The sequence below is a fragment of the Leptosomus discolor genome, chromosome 1 (genome assembly GCF_034619465.1).
Source record: "Leptosomus discolor isolate bLepDis1 chromosome 1, bLepDis1.hap2, whole genome shotgun sequence".
In the NCBI taxonomy this organism is placed as follows: Eukaryota; Metazoa; Chordata; class Aves; order Leptosomiformes; family Leptosomidae; genus Leptosomus; species Leptosomus discolor.
In genome coordinates this window covers 87,118,730-87,134,728 of record NC_141391.1, presented here as the reverse complement: position 1 = coordinate 87,134,728, position 15,999 = coordinate 87,118,730, and the positions used below count along the sequence as shown (strand labels likewise).

The window sequence follows — 15,999 nt, the reverse complement described above, 5'->3', positions numbered from 1 at the left end:
ACGTCAAAGCTAGGCAAAGAGTAGTGTTGATGGTTGGACCTGATGATCTCAAAGGTCTTTTCCAACCTGAATGTTCTATGATTCTATGATTCTAAAGCATTAGATACCACCAACCATAAGCAAGCTTCCCCAGTTTGTGCTACTCACACATCAAGATGCCTCCTGTGGGGAAAGACAGGTAAGTCCTATTAAGCTGATGTCTCCCTTTCAATAGGGTGACATTTTAGTCAGATTTGTTAGAAGCGAGATCAAAAAATGGTGCAGCTTGTGAGGCCCACCTAATTCATCTCATGACAAGTTAACAGGATTTTATACAGCGCTGTTATTTCAGTGCCATGTGCTACCCTTTTCCTAATGAACGTGATCAAATTATCCGGTGCAATACATGTAAAACATCTCTGTGGATGTAATATGATTGCAACTCACTTATGCAAAGGTGAAATCAAGCCTCAGAGCTGAGTCTGGTGACAGTTATTTTGTAGTGACTACAGTCAAGTAGTGATGGCTGTGCCCAGAGGGAAAGAGGGTGAAAGGAAGGTCTGCTGCCACAGGTGAAAGCATGATCTTGCTTTGGCCTGAGACAAAAGGAATGAAAAATAGGAGCTGCTGTCTTGAGGCAAAATATCTTCAGCATCTTACCTCTTACTGGGAGGATGATCCAACTCTGAGCTTAGCAGGATCTGAAAGTCAGAATCCCCCGCATCTCCCAGAGATTAACTGATATGTTTCTCTTCCCTGTGGAGACAATTTCCAGATGATTTTCTTGCCCTGAAGTCTCTTCTTGCATAGTAGCTCCGATTAAAATCCTGATGCAGCTTTCTCCTTTATAAAATTTAAATGTGTGGTGTGATAATACTCAACCCCCTGAACAATGAAACAGCATACTTCTGCCTAGCCTCTGCACTTCCGTGCCTGAGAAAAGGTCAGATGTCTATTGTTTGCAGCCCTCTGACATGCTAGTGCGTAAGATCTTTGCCCTTGCTTTTTCTGGATTCATAGGATGCATACAGAGAAGGACAAAAGTTGACCAACAAATAAAATTTAGAGACACTAACTGAAATGTGACACCCACTCTCCTTCTAAAAAGTTTTTAATTCAAGCAAGTAATTTGGAATAGGCAGCTATGGCAGGAAAGGACTAGCCAACTATGAAAGAGGAGATCATGGAATTTTTTATTTAGAGGAAGGAAGTCTTATCATATACAGAGGGATTGCTTAAACTATGCTAAAGGAAAGGTTAGGTTTAGGGTTTTTTGCTGTTGTGGTTGCCACCTTCCAGCTGGTCAGGTTCTTCTCCATAATGGCACATCTCAGATGTACATACCTGACTGTGTGGCTGATGCAGGTACAAATGCATAAGCTTTGATAATGTAAAGCAAATTATCGCTGAGAGGGAACAGAAACTGATGTTTAGAGGATGGAAGGAAACATTTTTTTTCATTACGGATTTTTACATGAACTCAAGGATTTTTAAAAAAGTCCTGATTTGTGTGTTAAACATGTAATGTACAACTGCTGTGAATATGAGTTTTCTATTCTACATTCCAGCAGTCAGTTTGAGACTGAAGTGACCTCGCGCTGATCACACTACAAAAAAATTATCCCTCTCTATTAACATTATGCTACTCAGCATAAAGGCTGCCAAGCACTACTGAATTATCTGTTTTCAATTACTTTGTTCTAAATCTCATACCAATAATTGGCCAGAATTCCGCAAATTGCCCCTGTTTTTGAAGGACGCAGTCCTGATCTCTCTTCAACCAAGCTGGATAGGGTTGTTTGGTGAGGGTTTTTTTGAGGACAAACAGAAGGTAAAAAGGGTAGGGTTAGTTTTGACATAGTTCTGCTCCCCAGTCTAAATCACCACGTGGCAGCAGAGGCAATTGCACCTCTTCAAAAGAGAGGCTGATGCAAGGGACAGACGGAACAGCAGTAAGCAAGGGAGGGCACAACTGCTTCTCCTGGCAGTGGTGATGGCTTCAAGTGATCATTCAACTATGACCTTTTACTCCAGATACGGAAGTCTCTGTAGTACGAGCTGAAGTCTGATTCATTACGAGCAACTGCCTATCCACTCCTCTGTACCTCTTTGTAGATAGGTATTTATGCTTACATGAATATAAAGAGGGATCAAAAATGCTACCAAGCAGAAACAGAAGTAGCCTGTGTTCATCACATTAGTGTGTGAGTGCACGCTCACACACATACATACATTTTTAATTACTAGCACTCCTCCCACCCGCAAAAAAAACTCCAAATATCTAAAGAATGTTAACTTTTGTCAAGGATGTAACAAAGCACGTGACCTGTCAAAATCTAAAAATGCTTCAGGAGAGCGAGACCTGTTGAAAACAAAGTGGCCTTCTCAGGCACAGTTCTGAAAAATTTGGCTTCGACAGCAAGATGTCTGACACCAGCACCCATCTTCAGCTGCTGGTCTAACGTTTCAAGGATTCTTCTGCATCAGCCAAGCCATCTGATGTTGCAGAAGGATGGGTGTTTATTACAGTGCTTAACATTTTAAGAGAACCATGTGAGATCACATACATTCGTGGATCTCAGCATATGTTTAAGTCAGCTATTTGTATACTAGCTAACAGCTGAGGATAAAAAGTAAAATAAGGGCTGTTTCCAGAACCTGTGGCATTTTTTCTACAGCTTTATCTTCATGTCTCTTGGCCTCCAGAAGTATGACTTCCCCGCTTCGAGGCAACTCTTACTCATGCCGTCCAACCACTACTCAAATGGTATTGCCATAAAAACAAATTCCTGCATCTTAATTCCTTTCCCTCTTTACCAAATGATATTCTGCACAACACTACATCTTTCTCCCCGTCCTCACTCGCCTCCCAACTTCTCCATCCCCTTTTCTGTTTATGCAAACAAACTTTTCGTCTCTCCCGTTCCCCCCAGCTCATCTGCCCGAGCGGTGGCACCCCCGGGCCCCGGCCGGGCTTCCCAACGCGTCTCTAACAGCCCTCTCCGTTGGGGCCGGCCCGAGTGAACCTCGCAGCGGCAGCGCCGACGGTGACACCCCTCGGCCGCTGCCGCCCTTCAGCCCAGCGGGCCTGCCCCGCAACGCTGGGCAAATCCGACCGATGCCGGAGAGCGGCGAAGTACGGACGGATCTCGCGCCCGGGAGCCCCGGTCCCGCACCGGCCCGGCCGCCCGCGATCACCGAGCGCTTCCTCCGCCCGCCGGGTCCTCCACTGACCCGGTCCTGCCCGAGCCTCCAGTCCTGCCCGAGCCTCCGGTCCTGCCGCCCTCCAGCTTCGCGGCCGCCGCCTCCCGCTAAGCCGGGCGCACCCCGCTGCCCCCGGACCGGCCCGGCCCCCGCGGGCGGCGAGGGCCGCAGAGCCGGTAGACCCGCCCGGCGGCGGCGCGCGCAGGCGCCGTTGGCCGGGCAGGTACGGCCCGGGCGCCATGTTGCGAGCGGAAGCCGAGCCCGAGCGGCGGGCCGGGGGGAGGGCGGAAGCGCGGCTCCGCCTGGCAGCGGGGAGGGGGCGGGGGGAAGGACGGGCGACGGACGGACGGACGGACGGACCGACGGCGGCAGCAGCGGGCAGCAGTCATCGTAGGAGCCGCCGCTAGAGCCAGCCGGGGTGTCCCGCGCCCTCCGGAGGGCTCGTTGTCTGCCTCGCCGCCTCTGCCTCCCTGCCGCCGCCGAGGTGCGGGAAAGCGGAGCGCGGAGGCTGCGGGAGCCGGGCGGGGAAGATGCCCCTGGCGCAGCTGGCGGACCCTTGGCAGAAGATGGCTGTGGAGAGCACAGCCGAGAGCAGCACCGAGGTACGGGGCGGGCGGTGGGGGTGTTGCGGGGAAAGTTGTGAGGAGGGGACGGGACCTGGGCTCCCGTTGCCGCCACCGCTCAGGGGACGCGCGGAGTTTCCCCTCCCGGCTGCTCGGGGCGGGCAGCGCCGCGACTGCGGGGGGGGGGGGGGGTGTGGGTACGGAGGGGGGTAGCCGGGGAGGCAGCGGATCGGTGGGAGAACGGGGTGGTGCGGGGCGCCGGGCCGCTCGGGAGGGCGGGGGGGGTGGGGGGGGGATTGAGGGTTGGCGCCTGCCGCCCGGCCGGCCCCTGCGCGCCGCTTGCTCCCCGGAGCACTGACTCACGGCCGGGACCGGCCGGGACTCCCCCTCGCCGGGGCTCGGGGCGTGTTTCACGGGACCGGGCTGCTCCCGGCTCTCTCCCTCCCCTTCCGCCCCCTTCCCCGGGAGGGAGTAACCTGCTTTCTGCGGCGGCGGCGGCCGACTCGGGCGCTTTTGTTCCAGCGCGGTGTCTGGTTACTGTCACGGCGAGTTTCCCTTCCCGGGGCGGCCCCGCCGCCTCCGCAGGCGCGGCCCGGGGCGAGGGGGGTGGAGGGGCAGGAGAGCTGGGGCCTGCCCCCACCTTGCCCGGTGCCCTCGCCTTGCCGTTGTTCCGCCTGCGGCGGGCAAGGGCCGTCCCCGCCCGGGTGCCGCTGCCCCCTTATCTAAGCAGGATGGGGTTGCCTCTGCAGTTTCGCAAGCGTTTGGGAAACCGCAGGGACGTTTCGCATGGGTGAAGCTTTGTGCTTGGCGGCGTTTATGGGAACATCCCTGAGATGCCGCGCAGTGTGGTTTCCCGCTGTTGGTAGCGGGGAGTTCGTGTTGTGCTCCTGTCCTTGTTAGGCAGGACGCGTGTCAGCTTTCCTAGGCTGAGTTAATGAGAGTGGCTGGAAATTAGATTCACCGAGGCCATAGATGCCTTCGGTTATTTTCCTTTTTTCCAACAGTGTACTACTATGTTGGTTTGGATCTATGTAAACACTACACCTACACAGTCAGTTGTGCTTGCTCCGTGATTCCCTAGTAGCGCACAATGCATGTGCTAGTTTGCGACCAGACTCCCATCTGAAAAGAAGCAGCTTCCCCTGACAGTGCAGCTTCTACCTGAATTTGCTCCAGCTGATATGCTGCCAGACTGCTTCGAGTGATGCTGATCTTGAACGGTATGGACTCAGGCCAGCTCACAGTTAGTCACAAGGTTAGAACTTACTTCTTAGTGAGTGGAGCAAAGAGAGAGACCAATGCAAAGTTTCTGCAGTATCAGATGTATTTGTCCTTTTGATGTTTGTCTTGTCTTCCTTCTGCTTAAAGTGACTGCGTCTCTGGGGGGGGTCAGAAGGATCTGCAGTTCTGATCTGACAGGCAGATCTGTCTTTTAAATTCTTGCCAGTTACTGTAGTTACTTTTAAATTCTTGCCAGTTATTCACTGACTTGTGAAGTGGTAAACTTAGATTTATTTTTTTTTTTTTTTTTAAATGGGGAGTAACTACAATAGTAGTGTGGTGCTTGGGGGCAGGGGAGAAGGTGGTAGGGGAGATGTTTATGTTGGACCACTTAGACCAATGATTTAGAGAAAAGATCTTAAGTGTTACTGTAGTCTTCCATGCTCACTGCATGTAGTCTGTGTAACTTCAGTCATAGTATATATGCTGGAAAGGTAGCAAAATAGACTATGCTACTTGAAATGTGGGTATGTGCATGATTAATTATACTTTGTTATTATTTTAATGTATTTCAGGCATGATTCATTTTTAAACTGCTTTCATAAACTTCTTGAAACAAGTGTATTTTACCTCTTCCTAAAAAAAAAAAAAAATAGTTAAAACACTTACATTGACATAAGTCTACAGCAGTTTGTCACCAAAAAAAAAAATTCTAGGACCACTAACAAAACATGAAACAGCAATGAACTGACAGGTTTGCATTCTAAGGCTAGAATAAACACTCAGTTCTTGAAAAGACCAGGCTGCACCTGTAAAAGCTTTTCAGATGACCCTCAAAAGGACAAAGTTAGACTTACAAAGGTTGCTTAGCTGAATAAAAGATGTTTTAGTGAAAATAGATACGTTAGTCAAATACATAAACAAATGATTAAAGTCAAATACATAAACAAATGACCCAAATACATAACTTACATTGTCAGTTTGCATGAGTTGTGTTTATCTGTAACATAGCAATATCCTAATTACAGACCCTATCCTGCAAGAGTATCCTTGGGCAAAAATATTTTTTACATCCACCTGGAAACTCATTGTGATTTCAGTCACAGTTTGATAGTAATAATGTCTTCAGCTGTAACGCTGAGCGAGGTAAAGAGTTTCCACTAACCTCTCAGATTTGCTGACTCAGTTCTTGTAACACTGTTATCCACACAGAATTACAAATTATTGAGCTTTAAAACTCAACTCAGGCACTTGCCTTGTCTTAACAACTCGTTGAGTTTTTATTTGGGTTATTTTTTTTATCTGTTTCCCAGTGCAGTCCTGTATTTCGGTTTATAGTGGTACCACTGAGGAGGTGATTTGCTGTGACATGTGAGCAAATTTAGTGGGAGGAGTAGAATACCTTTAACTAGTGTTACTTTGGAAGACAGTGTAGTTAAGCACAAACAGCTGCTATAACTTAGGTGTACAGGATGGCAGATCTGTAGAACATGGTCCTTCTTAAGAAATAATGCAAACGGGGTTTTTTAGATTTATGGTTTCCAGAGATCAGTTACAGGACTTCTGTTTCTGCAGATGCAAATAGGCCAGTGATCCACATTACATCTCTGACAGCTTTTTCAATGTGTAATGCTGTTACGCTATTTATAAAATGATTTGTCTATATGATATAATGTGATTTTGTCTTGTTTTTAAAGTTTTATGTTTTAAATCACAACACCTTTACAGCCTTTAGAATGATGCTATCTTTTATTGACTCAGGGTCTACTCAAGATTTATAACAAGCATAGGTTTCTTTTTCATGGTGAGAATGTGCTCGTTGTTTCAAATCACCTGCTTTCAAGAAAATTAAGTATAGATGATGTTTGTATTTGAATGCCTGAATAACTAGCCTGATCCTTTGATCTGCTCTCCCAGCTATGCATATTTATGTCGCCTGGAGGAGAATGAATACAGTTATGGCAGCCAGATTTTGGACACCAATACGATGAAAGAGCTGGCCATCATAAGGAGATGCCGTTTGCTAGACTTTCCGGGAAGCATTTGAGCTGTCTATCTTTAGGAGTTTTAATTTAGGTGCTCTAAATTGGCTGTGGAGAAAGTTCAGTTTTTTCCACTGCTCTTGGCAGGAGATTTATGTTCATCTTTTAGGTGTCTAAATAGATGATACGAATTCTCTTTGGCAACATTCCTTGGTTTATCTTCTGTACCCAGAATTATTTGAACCTTACACAAGACAAGGGTTGCTAGCATTTAACAGTCATGCTGATGCTTTAAAGAATTTGGTGTAATGTAATTTTTGCTTTGTAATTCCATTCTGATGTCAGTGTGACATTCTCTGTGTCAATGTATACTTCTGGCACGGAATCTAAAATTTATCAGATCTCTTGCCACCTGTAGCCATGAGATTGTGGTTGCGATCATCTCTTCACATTCTGTACTAGCCTGTGTAATCAGTGTTGTACTTGCATTCCACAGGAACAAAGGCTACATTTACAGTCACTTCTGGTATAGCAAACACAGGTAAACAGTTCGAAGCCAAAGTGGCATCACCTAAATGGACGCGTCTTGGTGGATTTTTAAGACAATCTGTCATCCCTGCGTTATAGGCAGAGTTCTCTATCACTTCGCATACATACCTGCTGTCAGTACAGTGCATTCTGAAGATTTGTGGAGTGACGTTTTCTTACACTGGGTTTAAGCGTCAATTGGCAATTTAATTTTCATCTAAATGAGTAGTATACCCTGTATTCCACAAACTACTGCGATAGAGAAACAGATAAGAGATGTTATGTGTGTGTAAATACTGTCTTGAGAAACACGTCACCTGCATGAAGGATATTTAGGTGTGTGGAGTTTCTTCTTCAGCTTTTTCAGATCCTTAATGGTACAATTTTACCTGCGCTGTTTTTTAGTTGACACAATCCTACTATGTCCTTGCCCTGTTGGCTGGGAGGGGTAGGAGGGGGCAGGTGCTTTACTCTGCTGAATTCAGTACCTTCCTGCAGTATGCTCTCAGCTCTTGGTTTCCTCGTGGGAGGTGTTGAGTTTGACTTCTTGAATTGTTCCGTTAGTTTTCTTATGACATCGGCAGTTCTTAGCTTGTTATTGTTTTGTTCATTACAGTGTATGTAATATTTCTTGCCACAGCAGGGACATCTAACACAATGTAGATGTAAGCAGACTGACATGTTTAAAGGCAGGTCTGTTGTCTTTGATTGTGATCTGTCACACTAACTGTAGTTGTTTGTCATTTGAAATGCTCAACTTAGATTCACAATGATACATAGACTAAGGTGGGTGTTTAATTATTTCTGCACATCAAAAACACTAGCTTTATGAGTTGATTGATCTTGGCAGTTGGCAGATCTATCAGCTGTAAGAACCCCTTCAGGATACTGGTTTTGGGTTATGTTTTTTTGTGGGTTTTGGTTTGGTTTGAGGGGGGGTGGTGGTGTGGTGGTTTGTTTATTGTTTGTTTTGTTTTGTTTTCCCCCAAATACAACTCATAGCTGTATTCAAATAATGAAACAAACAGTTTTTCAGGGAAGAGTAAAACCTTGCCATTGTTTTTTCAGTCTTGGTGACTTTTGACAGGGGAATAATTTAATCAGTAAAACTGGATAGGTTAGAATCTTTTCAGGGAATTTTTAGGTTTAGGCAAACTAAAGTGGTTGATTACTGCATGTATCGTGTTATATGCTGGCCTGAATGATACTGTGCTACTGAATTCTCTGAAATAAGATTAAATGCCTCCCCTGTTGGAAATCGAGGGGAGAAAAAATCCTGTGTAACAGATGGGAGAATGAGGCTCAACAGCATAGTGACTTCGTCCAGTATCATTCATGGGGTCTGTTCTGGAGCTAGGAGATGAACTCTGATTTCCAGGGACCTACTCCAGTGGTTCAACCACAAAGTTACTGCTAGCTCATTCTTATCAGTAACAGTTACCATATGTTCCCTTTGATGAAAGGAACCCCCTGTGGTATGCTTAATGCTCCGCTTAACTCATTTTGGAGGAAACGTGCTGCCTTTTTTTTTATTTATTTGGGTTTTTTTGAGTGAAGCAATTGAATTGTGTAAAAAGTAGCATGTGTCTTCTAAATATGTCTAGGTCTGTTTTCTGACACAATTTCTAAGGTTCTGTTTAATTAAATTAATTAAATTTCCATTTAACATTTAATTTCAAGCATTAATTTATCAGAACATGCTTAAGTATATGCAGAAGATGTGAAGAAATGGTATTTTATTGTGATTTTAAATGTCTAGTGAAACAGCTTTGAAAAATAGAATCCTCTGTCGTGCAGACTCAAAAGGTAGTTGGTTTAGGTGTAATCAGAGCCTGATTAATATTATTTGTACTATTCCTTACGTAACATCATTGCTAAGATTAGTTACCGTTAGAACTTAGACTTGCATGTTAAACAATTTTTTTCACTTAATGGAGAGTCTCTCTCCTCCTGTCTCCCAGCAGTTGGCATTTGTTGTATAGTCACCTTGAATATCCTGACTTTTAGGAAATAGTGAAATTGCTCCATAGCTTAGTCTCTATTCTTAGTAGGATTTATTAAAATAGCTAAATGACAAAATGAGCATAACCAAGTACTGCTTTAGTTGGCTTCAATATTACCTTTGCCATTTATCATGCAAAGGGATCCTGAGAAACCAACTCATGTCTGAAAACCTGTGTCTGTGCTGCAAGAAATTGCAGCACGCAGCATTGCTGGGCCTGTTGGCTGCCTCCCGACTCATGAGGGAAAGACCTGGCAAGGAGATCCTGACAGTACCTCCCTTGTGGGTGCCCCGGTCTACGTTGGAAGGAGCCCAGGCAGGCGCAGGGCATTTTGGTGGGCCTGGGACTGCAGGAAGCAGTGCAAGTGAAGCACACCTGCCTTCTGCAAATGCAGTCTTGGTAATAAAATTTGTATACTGTCAGGTGCTAGAGTCACTCTTAGGATAATGTGTGCGAGCAGAGGAGGAATTTCTTTTATTTTCATATGTGCAGCAATGGTTGGATGTATTGAAGCAAGTGATTTCTACATGTGTGTTTCTTCTTCCTCTTTGGAGCAGATGAACAGAGAATAGATGTGTATTTTTTGTTTTGTTCCTTTTTTTTTTTTTTTTTTACTAAGGCTGCTGAATTGATGTGTTAAGTGTAGTCATTTACCGCTCCTGGGTAGGGAACTAAAGGAAAATTTCACTTCCCTGTCTTTTTTTTTTTTTTTTTTTTTCCTCCTCTTCCCTGAACACGTGAACATGATTTGGAGCTTGTTTCAGCTACAAAAATGGTTGGCCTGGACAAAGATTTTGTGATACTGTATGTCTGAGATCTTGGATAATGCTGTGGCACCTGTCTGACTTCAAGCTGAGTTAATTCAGAGAATAAAACTGGGAGCTGCAAACTTTTTTTTATATTCGTTTTCTGACCTGACTTGGCACAGGGCTGGACGAATGCCAAGGAAGGCATCGCAGTGCAGGAAAGGGGACTGCTTTTCTGTATTGTTAAATTACACTGTTGAGTCATATTTGATAAGGAGGTGGTAGTGTAAAGTAGATAGGGTTTACGAAATCACATAGTTAAAGCTGCCCAAGTATCCTAACTTATGGAACTTTGGCTTTGTACCTAAATGATCAGCATGTTAATGGCTTGTATCTGAAGTTGATTATCTACAGAGAGGCAAGTTTCAATGTCCTACTGTTTCTTTTAGTACTCAGCAAAGGAAGAAGTCAGTCACCTTAGTCAATAAAGTTTAGAATAAGTTATGTGGTATTAATGGAACTTGAAGTAACAAAGTTTTATAAAAAGGAGTAATTTTGTTTCATAAAAATAAAACCTTGTATCTTTAGGTTTTTTGTTTGATTTTTTTCAAAAAATGTAAGGGTTTTTTAATGCTTGCGTGTACTATTTTTAACATAGTATATGGAAAATGTATTGAATATACGCTACGCTACAAGAGAATAGCTAAAGAAGTCTAAGATGATAGCTCACTTCTGCTACTTACATATAATAAGTTTTAATCAGGTCAGGATTTAGGGAAGTACTTTGGATCTGTGTGGCTTTACAGCTCTGGAGTTAAGGCACAAGTCATTAATTCAGATCCTATTAAAGCCTTATATTTTAGTTAAGCACTGGAATAGATTGTGAAAACTCCATTACTGAAGATTTAAGAAGAGGTTAGACAAATGTCTCATGAGCAACATTGTAGGAATAGTTGATCTTGCCTTGATGCACTGAGATAGATTGGATGACCTCTCAAGGTTGTCTCAGTCTCTTTTCAACTATTTTTCTGAAAAAATACAGATTTTTTTCTCAGGGTAGCTCATTGCTGCTTAGAATAGCAAGTTTTAGTACAGTTTGAGAGGCTTTTACTGAATGTAGTTCCATGCAGTGCCTTGTGTTGCTAACAGCAAATTTGTTATGAATATTTCAGTGGGAATACTGTATTCTGTGCTGCTTTGAAACAAGCCAGAAGCATTATTACAGCTTTACTCAATTCAAGGATCGTGTGGTTCTTGAGCTTTATCTGTTGGTTGAGAGTCCCTTGAAAACACCAGAGTGTAAGTGCTCTGATCTATATATGGCTAGTGTTTTAATGACTAAGGAATAAATAATACTGAAAGTTCTTGTGTGTTTTGAAATATTTATTTTTGGTACCCTAAACTTTATTTCAGAAGGTTTAAAGGGGAAAAAAAAGGGTTGAAAGTTGTTGGGTAAGTCCGGAAGTTTTGATAGCTGAAAACTAGGAATTACCTGGGAGAAACTTCAGACTTATCCAGGTAATTTATTTAAATTATAATTCCAAAGCATAGTTAAATCATTGCCTACATTACTCATTGGCATGTTAAAACTTCTAGATAATGATTTTTAAATGGCGTGATTCAGACATCTTACCTTGTCTGCTTATTTGTGTACTCTGTACGTCATCCTGCACTTATACACAGTTCAACATTCTTGATCTGTCCAATTGCTAAGTCAAAGAATATAACACTTTTTTTATTATACCTTAATTGGGTATGGTTCTACTAAAAGGCACCAATTACACAGAAAAGTCAATGGTTATATAATATACTGAGCTCTCTTAATAGTGTAAAGACTAGTTACTAACTTATATGCTCAAGCCAAATATGGATAATTAGGAAATGTTGAGGTTAATGGCAGAAGCATTATACCAAAAGGTACAACTGGTATCAATTTGATAAGGGATTTTAAAATAACTGACAAACCTAGTCAGGTAAAAACGTTAAAGTAATTGGCAGAGAGGCTATTTAAACATCCCCAGATAGTCTAGCAATAGTCTAAACACAAAGCAGAGATTTTTTTGGGGTGGAAGAAGATATTTGGTGGTGTCTATATCAAAAAAGTTTTGGGGACAAACTTATGTCCTTCAGAAAAAAATTCTGTTAAACTGTAGGAAAGAACATACAGTTCAGCAAATCCAAATCAGCAGAACTTTGATTTTCAAACAGAATGTGAGAATGGAGATACTAAACTAAATCTAAAAACTTCAGGTGTATACTACCCAATAGTATTATTGATGAAACTAACGGGAAAAATAGGAAAAAATGGGTACTACAGGAAACATAGTAATTTGTCCACTTAGTATTTCAATTAATATGGTTTAGGTACCTGTTTAAAAAAAAACAAAACAAAACAAAAAAAACCCCCACAACAATAACAAACCTGTGTGATGAGAATGATGGGTACCTGACATTATTGTTAAAAATAGGATATTCTGCTCCAAATTGTTATGTACAAATTGCTGTTACGTGTGCTAGATGGCATATTTTACATACAGGGTTATCCATGTGGGTCCAGGGCTAATCAGAAGGATAGATGGGTATAGCACTAGGTTTATTGTGCAGGTGTCCAAGATAGTACAATTTTGTGAGACTTCTGAGATTAATTGGATCTCTTGCAGCAAATGTTGGAACCATAATTTAAAAAAGAAAAAAAAATCGCAAGTGACATTAAGACTGTGGATCAATATATAGTTGTAGTGTGTAGAGCGCAGGATATTACCTGCTTCACAAAAAGTGGTTAATTGATTGTGGGTGGGCTGTGGGCTACATTTCTTGATGTACTCCTTTCTTACAAAGGATTTATATTTTCTCAATACCAATACCCTAACATACGCCAGTACTTGCTCCCTCTTGCCGCCTTGCAGTGCAGTTATTTGTGGGTGTGCATTAATGGTCAAGAAGTGAAATAATATCAATTGTTTGTTTGTTTAACAAACAAAAAAGGAAGGCCTTCTTTAAAGTGCCTTTTTGCCACGAAAATCAAGTACTTGATCATATCCCAAGAGTTCAGTGGGTTTAAACCTGTAATTTTTGATGGATAGAAATACCGATGGTTGTTTTCCTGTTTTGTATTTGATTGACTTTTGTGTCAGAGGTTCTGTTGGTTCATATGGGGGACATTCATGTGCCAGCTGCTTGATGCAGATTTCCTGATATTTGTCTGCTTTATGCTTAATTAGGGAACCTGTAGGATCTCTTTTGTGTTCCTGTCCATATGCCTTGAGGAAAACTGCTGGAACCCAACTGTGTTTAGATATTAATTTCTACCAGCTTAGTAAAATGTGGCAACAGGTTTAAAAGCTTTTGGAAGTCAAATTTTGTAGCTAACTTAATGTGACTGTTTCCACTGGAAAACGGAATAGGAAGTGGAATTTGAGTGGACTGGAAGAGCATTTTGTAGGTTACCTTTTATAAGGGATGTGCACCCTCCTTTCATGGTATAAATTGATTACTGATGTGTTTAGGTGTTAAGTACAAACTTTGAACCTTTTCTGTTATTTTTTCCTGTAGTTCTCTCATGCTATCATCTGAAATATTCTACTTGTAGAGCCAGAGTACTGGAAATAACCAGATCTTTGATCCATTCTGCTTGCTTATGTCCCACTGTGGGAGGAGTGCAGCTGAAGAATAGTCTCTCTCTTTTGAATTTAGACCAATCTGTACATGTGCAAGATAAATTCAGCCTTTTCTTATTCTGTATTCATCAGGCTGTTATATCTAGTCCCAATCTGTTATGCCATTGAGACATGACCTTGGTTCTAGTTAAATACCACAGGGAGTCTACACCCAGCAAAACACAACCTATTTCATTTGCTCACCCCTTAAGTAAGCATGCTGCTGACCTCCTCACTCCACAGTGGTTTAAATACTGACACTTCCAATAGGAACCTTTTGGCTTTATATGTTAACTCATAAGAAAGGCAGTACGCTTTGTAGACTTTCTGAATACACAGCTGCTTTCCATTTAGTAGTATCATATACCAGCAAACCATAAATCATATATACATATTCTTCTTTACCTTACATGGCTCAGACTGTTCTGAGAAAAACTGGTTCTACCATCCAGTGATTCCTTTAGCATAATCATTGCTTGGGTAGACCTATTTTAAAAGATCTTGCTAATCCAGTGATCTGGCTCAGACATGACCGCACGGCACACATGGTGATTTCTTGAGTTTGTTCCTAGTTCCAATAAGTGTGCTTGGAATGCATTGCTTGAATTCAACTGAAAAGTAACTGAAAGCAAGGCAGGAGTAAACAGGAAAACCAGATTGTACGAAACAGTTCATTTGTGTTGCAAAAGTCTGCTGTGTTTTTTCTGCTAGACTGATAAAATGTTGAAAAAGTCAGTGAGGTTAAAGATTAGAGCCTTTTTAAAAACAGGGGTGGTTCTTGCCTTTTCGTCTTCCGAGAGGCTTGGCTCAAGTTTCTGATAGCGTGTTCCACTTTCAACTGTGTTTCAGTTGCCTTAAAATAGTAAACATGAAATCTTAAAGCTTACTGTGTAGTAAGTTCTTATTTAACCTGCAGTTAATGTACATTATTATTATTATTATTGAGTGGAATGATTGTTGTAGCAACAATTGCCATTTCTGAAAATCTGCATGTGGAGTCAGTTTAGAGCACATGGCTTTGATACACAAGTTGCCCCATTCTAGGCCCCAGAGTTTAGCCATCATTAGTTGTTAGGACATTATAGACTCCTCCTTTCCGGCTAAAGTCAATTGTCCTATTTGTTCTGCTGGTTTTCTTCTCATTTTTTCCTATCAATGAGATACTTTGGAAGCTATCTTGTAGCATGAACAGAGTATAGAGATGTGTAGCTAAAATACAAATGGTAATTTATGTATACACCATAGATTTGAGAAAAGGGAAAGCGCATGACTTGTGGCCTTGATGGTAACGATACATGTATACACAATTGCTTCCTTGTAAACAGGCTTTATTAAAAACACTAATTTCTGTTACTTAGCGAGGCTGGTATTTTTATGGTCTTCTAATTGATAATTTTACCTTTTTATGTATCCTGAGGAAAGATAGTACAAGACTCACTGCCTGTACACTAGAAATAACAGATGCTACAGTGAGGGGAATTTAGACTTTTGGTAGCGTCATCTTATCAAATTACACTTAGCTGTACAACTCTTAAGGTTATACTGACTGCCCTTAACCGATAGAGCTTATGAAGATTATGTTCACCTCTGTAGTATCCTGTAACATGTGAAGCTGACTTCTTACTAGTTCTCCATCATGGAAAGATGACTTCCAGACTAGAGTCATACTAGAAGACTCTGCTATCTTCTGAAGTCAGTTAAGATGAGAAAATGTCAGTGCTACCGTGTGCCAGAATTCTGCACTGGAGAGGCAATCAGCTCAACCTTCTTCCCCTGCCCACTCACACACAAAAAAAAAAAAAAAAAAAAAAAAAAAAAAAAAATCCTGTGTCATATTTGGGCAATCCATAATTCTCATAATTTAGCTATATCCAGCTTCATCTTTTAGCAAAAAAAAATGCTCAGGAAAAAAAATTGGTAGAGAGCTGGTAGTCACCTGAGATTGAACATTCTGTGTGTTTGCAATATTTGAAAATTAGAATCTTAAATGCTTCAGATTTAATCTGTTGCTTCATGTAAAAGATTCTCCTTCAGCCATGTGCAAGCTGGAAGACTATATTAATCAGAAGTTATTATAGAAAAGTAGCTAGGAAGATTCCACACAAGAAGTCTGCTGA

The 15,999-nt window shown here is 42.1% G+C and overlaps 1 protein-coding gene across 1 annotated transcript in view; it reads left to right on the top strand.

Moving 5' to 3' along the window:
- The first annotated feature begins 3,713 nt into the window (after positions 1-3,713).
- Positions 3,714-15,999, top strand: part of RPS6KA3 (ribosomal protein S6 kinase A3) — a 75,399-nt gene continuing 63,113 nt past the window's right edge. The window contains exon 1 of the mRNA XM_086477282.1: positions 3,714-3,785. Within this exon, the coding sequence (XP_086333408.1) occupies positions 3,714-3,785 (72 nt within the window). The remainder of the gene's footprint in view (positions 3,786-15,999) is intronic.